The sequence below is a fragment of the Eupeodes corollae genome, chromosome 1 (assembly GCF_945859685.1).
Source record: "Eupeodes corollae chromosome 1, idEupCoro1.1, whole genome shotgun sequence".
In the NCBI taxonomy this organism is placed as follows: domain Eukaryota; kingdom Metazoa; phylum Arthropoda; class Insecta; order Diptera; family Syrphidae; genus Eupeodes; species Eupeodes corollae.
In genome coordinates this window covers 108664211-108676766 of record NC_079147.1, presented here as the reverse complement: position 1 = coordinate 108676766, position 12556 = coordinate 108664211, and the positions used below count along the sequence as shown (strand labels likewise).

Here is a 12556-nt window from a genome sequence, read left to right as displayed (position 1 = left end):
CGCCAATAATCAAAGTATTTTCCAAAGAAGAATTCGTCATAAAACTATAAAAATTATCAAAATCATTCTGCCAATTATTACAGTTTAGGTAAACCGGTATGATATAATAATTCAAATTATTACATGTATTATGAATATGAAGTTTGTTATTAATGGTTTTAAATTGAGCAAAGTGAGCAATATTCGATTTTATGGCACAGAGAATACCTTCACTCGCCCTCCCATGTACACTACTTCGTATGGCTGAAATAAAAGTTATTTTATAATCTTTGAAATTTTTAAGAAAGTCATTTTCATCTTTCGGTTCTAAAAAAGTTTCTAATAATATAATAATATCAAATTTAAAAATATATTTGAAAAAATCAGGTTGCAAAAGTTTGCTTTTAAGGCCTGTTATACTATATGCTAAGATCGTTAAATTAAGTAAATTAAACTGGCCTAAGTGTGTCCTACCTCAGCATGTTATAGCAGCTAATAATTCGTACGAGTCAAAGAATGTTACCATCATTCGTTTTACTAAAGTTTTCCAGTACTTGTTTGTCTTCATTCTCTAATCTTACGTTCAACTTAAAACTGTAAGAATACTTACTTGATTATAATATGTGAACTACGGAATCAAACTTCTCCATGTAGCTCAGCCCCTGGCTAGATGTCTCCAGTTGCGCATTCCAAGTTGGGTGAGACCTGTGCCGAAGTATTCCTTTAGCACACTTTCCTGTTTGCGTGGATTCGAAGACTCCGGCTGGTGCATTGGTTTCCATGCGCTCTACGTGACATCTCAGGCGTTGGACTTATATCCTTTGCCTAAGTCTACGTCGCTTTACAGCTTGTAGTTCCATATTCACGTTTACACACCTTCTTTCCGTACGGAACCATAGATCACACAGAGAACCTTTCTCTCGAAACGACCCAAGGAGATTTTATCTGCTTTTATCATAGCCCATGCTTCTGTAGGGTTTAGCAGGACGGATGTGATTAGAGTAGTTATTCGAGAGAGGGCTTTACTACTTATTTGCTTTTTAGTCCAAAGAAATAGCGGTTACCAAGACGAATTCTTTGTTTGTTCGCTAGTATTATCTTCTGTATGCATACAGGAGCCCAGGTAGACCAGCCTAAGAACAATTTTAATACTAAATAACAAACTTAATTTAAAACCAAGAAAATTAAAAAAAAACTTGGCATTTTTATCATTATATTTTATTTTCTTTATGACAACCTTTACTTTGTTTTGCCCTCATTAACGACTAAACCTCCTTTTGCGTCCTCTGCTTCAATACTCACAAAAGCCCCATTGACATCACCCTAAGATCTCCCTATAATGCCAATGTGATCAGCTTATTCCAGGATTTGTACAAACTTTTGAAAGATAATGCCTCTAGTGTTGACGTTGGAGCTCTGCACTATTCTTTCAAGGACGATGTTAAAAAATCGCATGACAGTGCATCACCTTGTCTAAGGCCTTTTTTGATTTCGAATCATTCTTTTAAGTTTTTTGCAACCTTTATCTTCATCCTGTACAAAGGGAGAAGTTTGGCAGGAATGACATGACTTTACGTGCTGTCTTGAAATTGATGAATAAATGGTGGGTGTCCATTTGATGTTTTTGTTTTTTTTTTTCAGGAACTGTTGTGGACTTTCATGGTCTAAAACCACACTGATAATGCGATTTCTTATTGGTCGACAGTAACGATGGTATGACGGGGATAGGTTTTGGTATATAATTTTCTTTTTAGGCCCATAAACTAGGTGAAGTGGATCTACCGAACTTTTGAAAATATGTATTGGCCTAAGAATTAGCTTCATTTTCAAATTTAATTTTATATTGACTCTGTTGGGATCCGTCACAACAGTTTTATAAAAATTTCTGATAAGACGACTACTTACCGTGTGACCAATTAGCTTTTTCGCGTTGACTTCAGCAGAATGTAGTTTGCAGCATTCTGTTTTGACCTTTTATTGAAGAGTATAGCAACGAAAGAAGTTTTTGTAACTTACTCTTGCTTTTGTAAGCATTTACAGATCACGTAAAGGTGCTTACTGGTTTTTCTTCATTGTATTGATTGATGTAATATTTAAACAACTTTCGATTCATCAACATTATGCGTAAAAACCAACTTCAATTGCGTAGCATAAGCCAGTTCCTCTACAATCTTTTGATCGAATGTCTGTGGTTCTTCGTCTTTTATTTTCGTCACTTGTTTGCGCAAAAGATTTCGGAGGACTTCGTCTGACCCCTATACCAAAAAAAAATCTTATTTTATAGTATTAGCTTATCATCAAATGTTGTCTCGTTTGAGCTTTCCATAACGTGATGTAACTCTTTTCGAGCGACTAATACAAAACACAAACAAAATAGTTTCCAAATGTGGCATGTACCGACAAACAAAATACGATATTTTACAAAAGGGCGTGGCAGTTGAATCCCTTATCATATTTTAAGTAATTGTCCGAATTGTGTTTTGTAAATTTTGAATATTGGAATGTTTGGTGAATTCAGGGTGGATTTTAGCAACATTCGTGGTCTTAGAAAGAATTTCTATGCCTCATATGTTCACACTGAGACACACAGACTAGCTCTTTTGGCGTTAAGTAAAACTCAGATAGGTGAAGATTCCGATCATTTGGAATTTAATCTAAATGAGTATAACTTATTGCCATTATTCTTTACCGACATGGATTAGTCGTATTTATAAGAAATGATATTGCATACCAACTTCAGCCACAATTTGGTTTGTGATCCAACTTTAACTTCATGTGGTTATAATTCACGCTAAACAAGCACATCATTCACTCATGCTTTCTTTATCGAAGTCCAAATCTGTACAGAAATTCAACTTTTAAAGAATTTGATGCCCTGTTCATCGAAAGAATTATCCTCACACTGAAATCGTCATTGCAGGCGATTTCAATGTACACAATTCTTCTTGGCTTCGCTATTCTGGCCAGTCAACACCCGAAGGAAGGTATGTTGATGTCTTTGCTGAGTTAAATCAATTAGCTCAGATTGTTGATGAGTTAAACTCGAATTCCTGTCAATCCGCTAACTCCCTAGACTTGTTTCTTACTTCTGACCCTAATAAATACACAATCAGTGTATTACCGCCTCTAACCACATCAGAACATTTTATCGTGTCTGCAAATTTTTAATGTGAAAATAATCCAGTTAAATAAAAAAACTCCTAAGAGAACCGAATGAATGAATTCTTCAGGGACTTTAACTGGTCACTATACAACCTTGACAGTGACGTGGATTCCAGCGCAGATATTGTTACAAATTCATTGTGAAATAAGAAATTGTATCCCGAATAGGTTAACATTCTTCAAACATAAAGAGAACTCATGGTTTGATTCGAGCTGTAATTAGGATCAGGAATGTAAGTTGTTAAAAAGCCAACCCTACGGAGGAAAACCGGAATAAGTTCAAACAAGCTAGAAAGACATGTAACGGTCATATTCGACGAACCAAATTTTTGCATGACCAAAAATTACGGCAAAAAATACTAAAATGTCCTAAAGGTAGTACAAATTTCTGGTCAATTGTAAAAAACGTACGAAACACCACGTCATCCTCGGTTCCAACGGTCGTCCACAATGACATTTTTTATGTAAGCTTGATTGATAAAGCCAATTCGCTTTTATGGGACAAATCTTCTTCCGCACTCGTACAGACGCAAGAGTACTGAAAGACCCTGACATACACAAATCTGCTGGCCCGGATAGTATTCCCCTATTGTTCTGAAGAGGTTCTCTTCAACGCTTTTCCAACTTTCCTTCTCTATAGGTCTCTTTCCGAGCGGAAGGAAAAAAGCATTTGTAGAGCCTGTCCCAAAAAAGGCGAATCCTCCTCACCCTTTAACTATCGTCCAATAGCACTCACATCTCTTCTTTCCAATTGCATGGAATAGCTGATTAATTATCAGCTTAAGAAATATCTCGAGGACTGGAAGCTTCTTAATGACCGGTAGAATGGTTTATCTTTATCGCACTAAACGGTGGAACAAATCTTTGAATCGTTTTGGAGAAAGTAAGATTATTGCACTTGATATTTTAAAGGCATTCTTTTGTCGAAAATGCGTAATTTTGGTATTGATGAATCTCTTCTTCTTTGGATTAGAAACTACCTTTCGAACCGTTCAATACAAGTTGTATTGGATGGTTTCAAATCTGAAACTCACAAAATAAATGCTGGTGTTTCCCAGGGCTCCGTTTTGTCTCCGATTCTCTTTCTCATATTCATAAACGGTCTATTGTCTGCCACTTCTAATCCATTAAACTGTTACGCTGACGACAGTACCCTCATATATATTTTCATATTCGTTTCTTGGTTTACATCCCTATCCTTTGGATGTGGAACTTCAACGGCAGCGTATGCTAAGCTCATTAAATTATGATCTCGACAGCATTGTACAATGGGGAATCAAAAACCGTGTAGAATTTATTGCTACAAAACCTTAATGCTGTCTCCTGTCGTTAAAGCATAACTCGCCCCGATGCCGCTATCCATGAGCGGCACTTGCATCCTGGAAACTAATCAACTTTCAGTACTCGGTATGAGTATCACAGATCACCTCTTAAGGAATGATCACATATTCGATATCGACAAAAAACCCTGCAAGGTGCTTAGGATTTCTCCGACGGTGCAAGAAATTATTAACCCCTTCTGATGTGGCTGTAATTTACAAAGTTTTCATTCCCCCAAAGCTTGAATACAACTCACATATTTGGACAGGTGGCCCTAAAACAAGTTTAAGTCTTTTAGATCGGATCCAAAAAAGAGCTTTGAAAACTATTAACTAACTAACTATTACCGAAACATTTACGTCACTCGAACATCACCGTAATGTTTCGTGACTTTCGTTGTTTTACAGTTATTTTTACAAGCAATGTTCCAATGTGCACCGGTATCGCCTCTTAAATCCTTCCCTATTTTCCTAACACTGTTTTTAAACGTAAACATGTTAAGGGTATAAATATGCCTTTGATAGCCTGTACATTATAAAAAAAAAAATGGAAAAAGCTAAAAAACATTTAAAAATGCTTTTTAAACAAAAAACAAACTAATATTTGATGGTTTCTTTCAAAAAACAGAAAAATAAATACAAAAATAAAAATGTATATACTGATTTTGGTCCTTGCGAACATAGGAGAAGAAAAATTCTTAATCTATCAGCCTAAACAAAACCAAAATAAAAGTGTTGGTACGAGTCAGTGTAATTATAATAAAATATTAAAAAATGCTATACAAAATAATAAAGCTCAAATGAAAGCCATGATGGAATTTCATTGTTCAAGGTTAGCCCTCTAACTCACAGTACCGTGAAAAAGTAACAACAAAAAGAACTTCATAATCAGGGATGTGCATAGAGTACTAAGGGAGAGTTCATATTCATGCAGTTTATCTCCTTGGAGAATACAAAATGAGGGTATTTATGGAACTTTGCAGGATTATCATTTGTATAAAGATTAAAATTATTTTAAATAGAGATACTTTCTTCAACTAACGAGAAATTAAAACTGAATTGTTCGAAAGAAATTGTTTATTATAACTAAGACATTCTTTTTAAGTTGTGCTTTAAGGCCGAAGTAAAGGCGGATATTTAAGACGATTTTGGGCGATTAAAGGAAGTACAATTTTCGATGGCGCAGGAAATAGACAAGCGGCTTTAAATTGCATAATTTTGGAGACCAATTTATGGGTCCGTCCTCCGTAGCTTCCTTCAATAAATCAAATGTGACAGTTGTGTAATATATTGCTCCACCTGCATGCTCTTGAAACCACAGATCTTGCACAAGACATCATAGTTTTTTCAATTGAAGAACGAAAAAAACAGACAGAATGACTCCTAAGTGGTACCAATAAGCACACTAAAAAATATTATAGATATAACGGTGTCTCAAAACACACTTGTCCAAGCGTCATTATTTTGTTAGCGCCATTGTTTGTTATGTCAAACCAACCTTTAAATAAATCCCTTGTTAACTGACAAAATGACCACCAGTTAAAATATTGTTGCTAACTTTAAGTTAAACCCCTTTTTTAAATTAACACCCGTTACTAACCACACTCACTGCCTACTAACTATTCTCACTCAAAACTTGTTTTCGGTGGTGGATATGAACTAATACTTTGTTAGTGACTAGGTCGCTGCCTAGACGTGTTTATATTACAGTTTATCTTTAACCAACGTGAAATTAGAGCTCAATTTCTAAGAACTATTCGATACAAGGCTATATTTATTGTTTTTTTTAGAGCCAGATGCATTTTAAAGTAGAACTATTATAAACGAAACTTTTCTCAGTCGTTTGCTTTTAGAAATTAAAAGATCACGATCAAAACCTGGGGAGCCAAAACTAGTGCTAGCCTTAGATGAGAGACTGAAGATTTATACATAAAAAGGGATAAGACACCAAAGTTGGTTCAAAATGCAGCAATTCATATTCTTGATGTGCTGCTACAAAACGAATCTCCATACTTGAACTTGAGCTCAAGGGTAAACCGATGGGCACTTCTGAAAGTATGAGTATAACTGCTGAATTGTTTGAAATGGGGGAATGGGATGCAACTAGTTTTTGGATAAAACGTTGCTTATAAATATTATAAACATTAAATATTTGGACAAAATTCGAGCGATGTAAAAGTTTTTTTTTATAGTTTCATCTTTTTTAATTCTGTCCAAAAGACTTAAAGTTATAAGCATATTCTCTAAATTTGTGAGTTATATTCATGTTTTGGACCTTGTGGTTATTGTATAAGAAGTGGTCTATGATTTACATTCCAATTCAATGATTTAATCATATGCTGCGGTTTAGGTTTGAATAGATAAGGAGTTGCAGACAACCGAACAAGGGTCGGACACGAAACGGAGCCCTGTGGCACATCAGAGTTTAATTTATGGTTATCAATTTTGAACCCTTTCAATAATGATTGTATTAACTGATCAGAAATGTAATTTCAAATCAACACCAAATGTCACAATTAACTTACAATGTGCCAAAAATACATGAGCACAAATCCAAAACAATAATTGACATAATAAATTCAGCTTGATAATAATAATAAAAATAAAAAATAACAAATTAGTGCTACCAATTAAAAAAAAATAGTTTTTTGGCCAAGAATTGAGCCAATGGTTGCGGCTAAACTCATGTTAAATAAGGTATTCTTGGTAGGTGGATTTTAGATAACTTATTGAACGAGTTGGAGACCTAAACTGAAATAGCTTTGCAAAAATTGTTCACAAAAGGCAGACAAACTTTTAGATTTTAATAAAATAAAATTTTCAATGGATAACTTTAATGATTTGCTGAATTTATACCAAAAACATACAAATTTTGAATCAATTTTCAGGCTTTTTTGTACCAGAAATCCCAGCTGTTTCGGTTTAGCTATTCTTTTAAACGAAAAACGCTAACAAAAAGGTTATCGGATACCCTATCTGTCTGAGATTGAACGGAACCTATATTACTACTCTGCGATTAAAAACTTGACATTGTCAATTTGGCGATTGAGTTATTCAACTCTCTTATTTTCTATGAGGCTCAATCAATTTCTCGGAGGGGTCTTTAACGAAAATCGATATTAAATTTTATCGCTCACACAAATATCGATACCATTTGCAAAACCAAATAACTTAAAATATGTTCTTTTATTGCTTTAATATCAAACTTCTATACCTTTAAAGGATTAATTCATTTGAATTTTTTTAAGCGTATGATTGGTTAATGCTCAACTCTTTAGTTTAAATGTTGGCTACCTGATCGATTGTCATTTTTGTTAGTTTTCGCTTGAATTAATTGTTTTTAACTAATTATAAATTTTATTTGTATATGATTGGCAGGTTTTGACAACACTTTACACATTATACCAGCTCTAGCAGTTGTTGGTGGGAAAATACCACAAGTTACATATCAAACGTTTAGCACAACGCAGGTCACTTCGTACATAATACCGTTTGTAGGCCCCCACGAATGTCCAAATTCTAAGGCTTGTCCAAATCACGAAGCGGAACTTAATGCTAAACTTCCATCAATTTCACCGCCCATTCTAACACCAGAACCTCCAGAAGGTGGTGAAGACCCAGCGAAATCGATTATTGGCATGAACGAAGATGAAACAACAAATCAAGTCGAACAAAACTTGGATACTTTCAGTCATGACATACCATTAAATATGCAAGCATCTACGACATCTGGTGCTGCAGCTGTAGTTGCATCTGCTTGTTTACCCAATGTGCCCACTGAAGATGCAACCGGAAACAGTCAAGTGATGTGTACGTCGTTTATGTGTTCGGCGACGTGTCCATATCCGCTGTCAGTGGTTTGGTGGCAAACCGTAAATTTGGGTCATCGAGCAATAATCGGCTATTCGGATGGTTCGATTTGTTTTGTTGGCCTGAGTCCGAATTGTCCGTTTGTTGCTAGTACTGCAATCGAGAGTGGATCTGTTGTTAAGATGCTAATTTGCAAGGACAACAATGTAGAAAGTGTAACTTTGCTTGTAGGTTTTTCTTCTCCCAATCAAATGTTCTAGTTGACGAAATTGTTTTTGTTTTTCCAGATCACATCATCTCTTAAACAGCAATATAAACTCCTTTTGGAACAAAGTGACATTCAGTATGTGTATCCGGGAGACATATCTCCTGTTTCGTCGAACTGGCAAATAATAACGCCCATCAAAAACAATAGTAATTGCTCGGATCCTGCTTCGGATAATAACAGCCAACAAGAAGAGGAAGTTTTTACAGAGACCAAGGAAGCACCTACAGTATCAAATGCAACAGCAACATCGTCATCCACAACAACAGCAACATCAACAGTAGCAACAACAACAGCAACAACAACAACAACAGTGATACCAGCTGCATCTGCAACAAATCCAACAGCAATAAATAGGAATACCCAAGATTTAGACGAAGCAAATAACCGGAATGGTATTCTTCCGGCTGCTCGAGCTCGGCTAGCATCTCTCAAGTGCCTTGGATCTCAAAAACTAAACGCTATTAAAATGAGATTATCAGATCGAAGGCAGAAACTAGAAGAATGTAAGTAAACATAAAATATGTAAATAACAAAAGATTGCTATGATGATGGTGTGATAAATTTAATCAAGCGAATGCAGTTCCCTTTAACTTACATTAACTTGTTTCTCTTTTTATTTTTTTTAAACAAAACTTAAAAACAAAACAGGTAAAGGTTTTCTTTTTGTTTTGATTTTATTCAATGTTAAAATTTGCATACGAGTTAACATAAGTTTTAAATAATTAATTGTTTTTTAAACTTTTTTTTGTTTTTAAAAACACTCACAAGAATATTTTGTACTTTTTACATTCTAATTTCTTTAACGAATGAATTGTTTGGTTTTGGTTTGGTAAACTGATTTTTGTTTTTCAAGTTATATGCACAATTTGAATTTTTGTATATTTCATTAACTTTTTGATCTCAAGTTGTTTCTCTTTTTGTACGCAGGGATTCAATTCTGAGGTTTCTATAATAAGATATCTTAATAAAAGCTGATAGAGCTAAGTTGTTGATAAGGGAACTACTTTGTTAAATTACAAAAACGCCGAATACAAGTAGTTGTAATATGTATTAAAACACATAATTGGTTCGAAGGTGTTGAAAAACATGCATTAATTAGAAACTGCGGTCATTGTGGTTACCTCCACAATTTACAATTATACAATTTAATAAACGAGGTATAATTAATGATACCAGTAAAAAGTTGAAGAATAAAAACAATCATTATTAAACCTTCTTGCGATAGAAGCTGCATTTGAAGAAGCTTTATGCGATGTTCATAAGGAGGGAGATTATAAGGATCAGACCATATGATAGCCCTCTTAAAGCAAGTCGTATGGAAGTTGCATATAACAGATTCCATCCTATTCTTGTGGTTCTTATAAAAAGGAGTCCCTTCCTGGTATGCATACTTAAAATGGTGGTGGACTAATGAGTTATATAGAGCGAGTGTAAAATAGGAATCCTAAAATTCATTAGACCAACATTTAACAAATCCTAACTAACAACTCTATGTTGGCTTTATTAACTATTAGAATTAAATATAACTTCAAGATCTTTAAACGCGATGTATTGAGTACTACTATATTGTTTATCAATCAAACTAGACGTTAGTTTTTGGATATTTTAAGAGGGAAGACATTTTGTATGCCGGATTCAAATACATTGTAAAAGTGTGAAACAGCAACGTCAACTTCATATAAAATTAGTATTTTCTCAATACCACAAGTAGATAGATGTTCAAGAACGTGCTGAAAATTACTTACTTACTAACTTAAGGTAGCGCTACCAGCTCGTTTCCTAGCTAGCTGTCCCCAGTTTCACAAACCAAGATAGTTGAGGTCATAGCCCACTGCGTGCGCCCCCTGATTCGCTGTCTTCCTGTACTGCACCTTCCCTCGAAATTGGATTCGAAGGCCGTTCATTCGATTTGCAAGAGTTATTCTTCGTTTGATTTCAGCGCTGGTGTCGTTGTGTCTGAGTATAAAGTGGTGCCTAGGTAGACAAGGTCCTCAACTACCTCAAAGTTATAGCTGTCCATGGTGACGTTTTGTCTAAGACGTCGTTGTTCAATATCCTTCTTTGATGACAGCATTTACTTGGTCTTGCCATCATTGACCACTAAACCTATCTTCTTCACGCTCCACTGACATCAAGCTTTGATCTTCCAATTATGTCAATATCATCTGCGTATCCGAGTAATTGGATGGACCTTTGGAAGATTGTGCCTCTAGTGCTGACGATTGATTTTTGCACAATTCTTTCCAGAACGGTGTTGAAGAAGTCGCATGACAGTGTAACGTCTTGTCTAAAACCTTGTTTGACATCAAATGCATCGGTGAGATCTTTTCCGATCCTGATAGAGCAGGGTGCATTCTCCATCGCCATTCTGCACAAACGGATAAGTTTGACAGGGATGCCAAAACTAGACATTGCTTTGTAGAGCTCTTCCCTATGGATGCTGCCATACGTGGCTTTAAAATCGATAAAGAGATGGTGGGTATCGATTTAAGCTCCTGGATTTTTTCCTAGATCTGCCGTAGTGTGAATATTTGGTCGATGGACCTATCAGGTTGTTGACGAACGGCTTCAGACGTTCACATACTACGGCAGAAAGGATCTTGTATGCAATGTTAAGGAGACTGATGTCTCTGTAGTTGGCGCAATTTATAGGGTCTCCTTTTTTATGTATCGGTCAAACTATGCTGAGATTCAACTCATCGGGTATGCTTTCTTCCGACCATATTTGTGAATAAGCCGGTAATGTTTGAATATCATGAAACCACTAAAGGGATCGTAGACAAAAACGCAAAAATCTTTTCTGAATGGCTTCGAGTCTTGTAACGTGTACGGCGGGCGTAGTAAGGTGACCATACTGTACAAGCATATTCCAGGATAAATAAAACAAATAGAATAGGACACCAGAATTCACAACAAACGAACTTGAATATTCATTACGAAATTTAACACTAACTTCTATCTTGCAAATATAGGGAGATCCAGTTTATGAAACAGTCGTTAAAACCTTGCTGTGATAGTTTTAAAAGTAATGTTTTATGACACAATTTGTCAAAGGCCTTGCTGAAATCAGTAAAGATACAATCTACTTGTTCACGTTTTTCAAAAACATCTAAACAAAAGGACGTAAAGTGAAACAGATTAGTAACAGTGGAAAGCTTTTTAACAAAACCTTGCTTGTTGTCACAGATAATTGAACTACAGTGAAAAGAAAGGACGCTACATACGATTGACTCAAACAGTTTATCACAGATAGTTTAGCAATAGGTCGGTAGTTCATTATTTCGTTTTTAGGACCTTTTTTGTGTACTGGTATTATGAAGGAGCTCTTCCAGATAAAAGGAAACACCGAGTTACGTTGAAAAGAACACATAACGGGTGTGCTAAATACACACCACATCTCTTTAAAATGGATGATGGTAGACCGCTGGGACCAGGACTAAAACATTCGTCAAGTTGTAGGATACTATTAAGGACAGTATCTTCACTTATAACGAAATTGATAGAATTTTAGTGGGGGAAATTTATAACTCTGGTAGATGCATAGGAAAGCTAATAGTATTATAATCTACAAAAGCATCTTTGAAGTAGTGTGCAAACATGTTAGCAATTATTCTTGGTTCATTACTATTTGATGTCGAATCAGTCATTAACGATATTCCAAAGACTATCAGTATTATTTTTAAGGTTTAATTCAATCAATACATTCGGAAGAATCAAGTCGTCCTATAGGATATTAGAGTAGTCAGTGAAAAGTTGTTTTATTATAATGAACGTCCTATAATCATCATCATTTCCTGTTTGATTATACTTTATCCAAGCTTTGTTCCTTTTGTTTTTTAAGTTTTTAACGTGAGAATCAAACCATGGTGGAACACTTAAGTTATTTCTAATCTTTTTAAATGGAATCGTTTTGTAGAAACAGTCAAAAAGAGTTAAATAAAAAATTTTACACATATCGTCAATATTTAAGTTACAAAATAAGTGATCCCAATTGAAAGTACCTAATAAGTTAAAAAAG

The 12556-nt window shown here is 35.1% G+C and overlaps 1 protein-coding gene across 6 annotated transcripts in view; it reads left to right on the top strand.

The window, feature by feature from the left end:
- LOC129953936 (uncharacterized) overlaps window positions 1–12556 on the top strand; it is a 38533-nt gene that overhangs the window by 5439 nt on the left and 20538 nt on the right. For all 6 annotated transcript variants that reach the window (XM_056067489.1, XM_056067486.1, XM_056067485.1 and 3 more), the window contains exons 3-4: window positions 7839–8497; window positions 8558–9041. In XM_056067489.1, coding sequence (XP_055923464.1) covers window positions 7839–8497; window positions 8558–9041 — 1143 coding nt within the window. The remainder of the gene's footprint in view (window positions 1–7838; window positions 8498–8557; window positions 9042–12556) is intronic.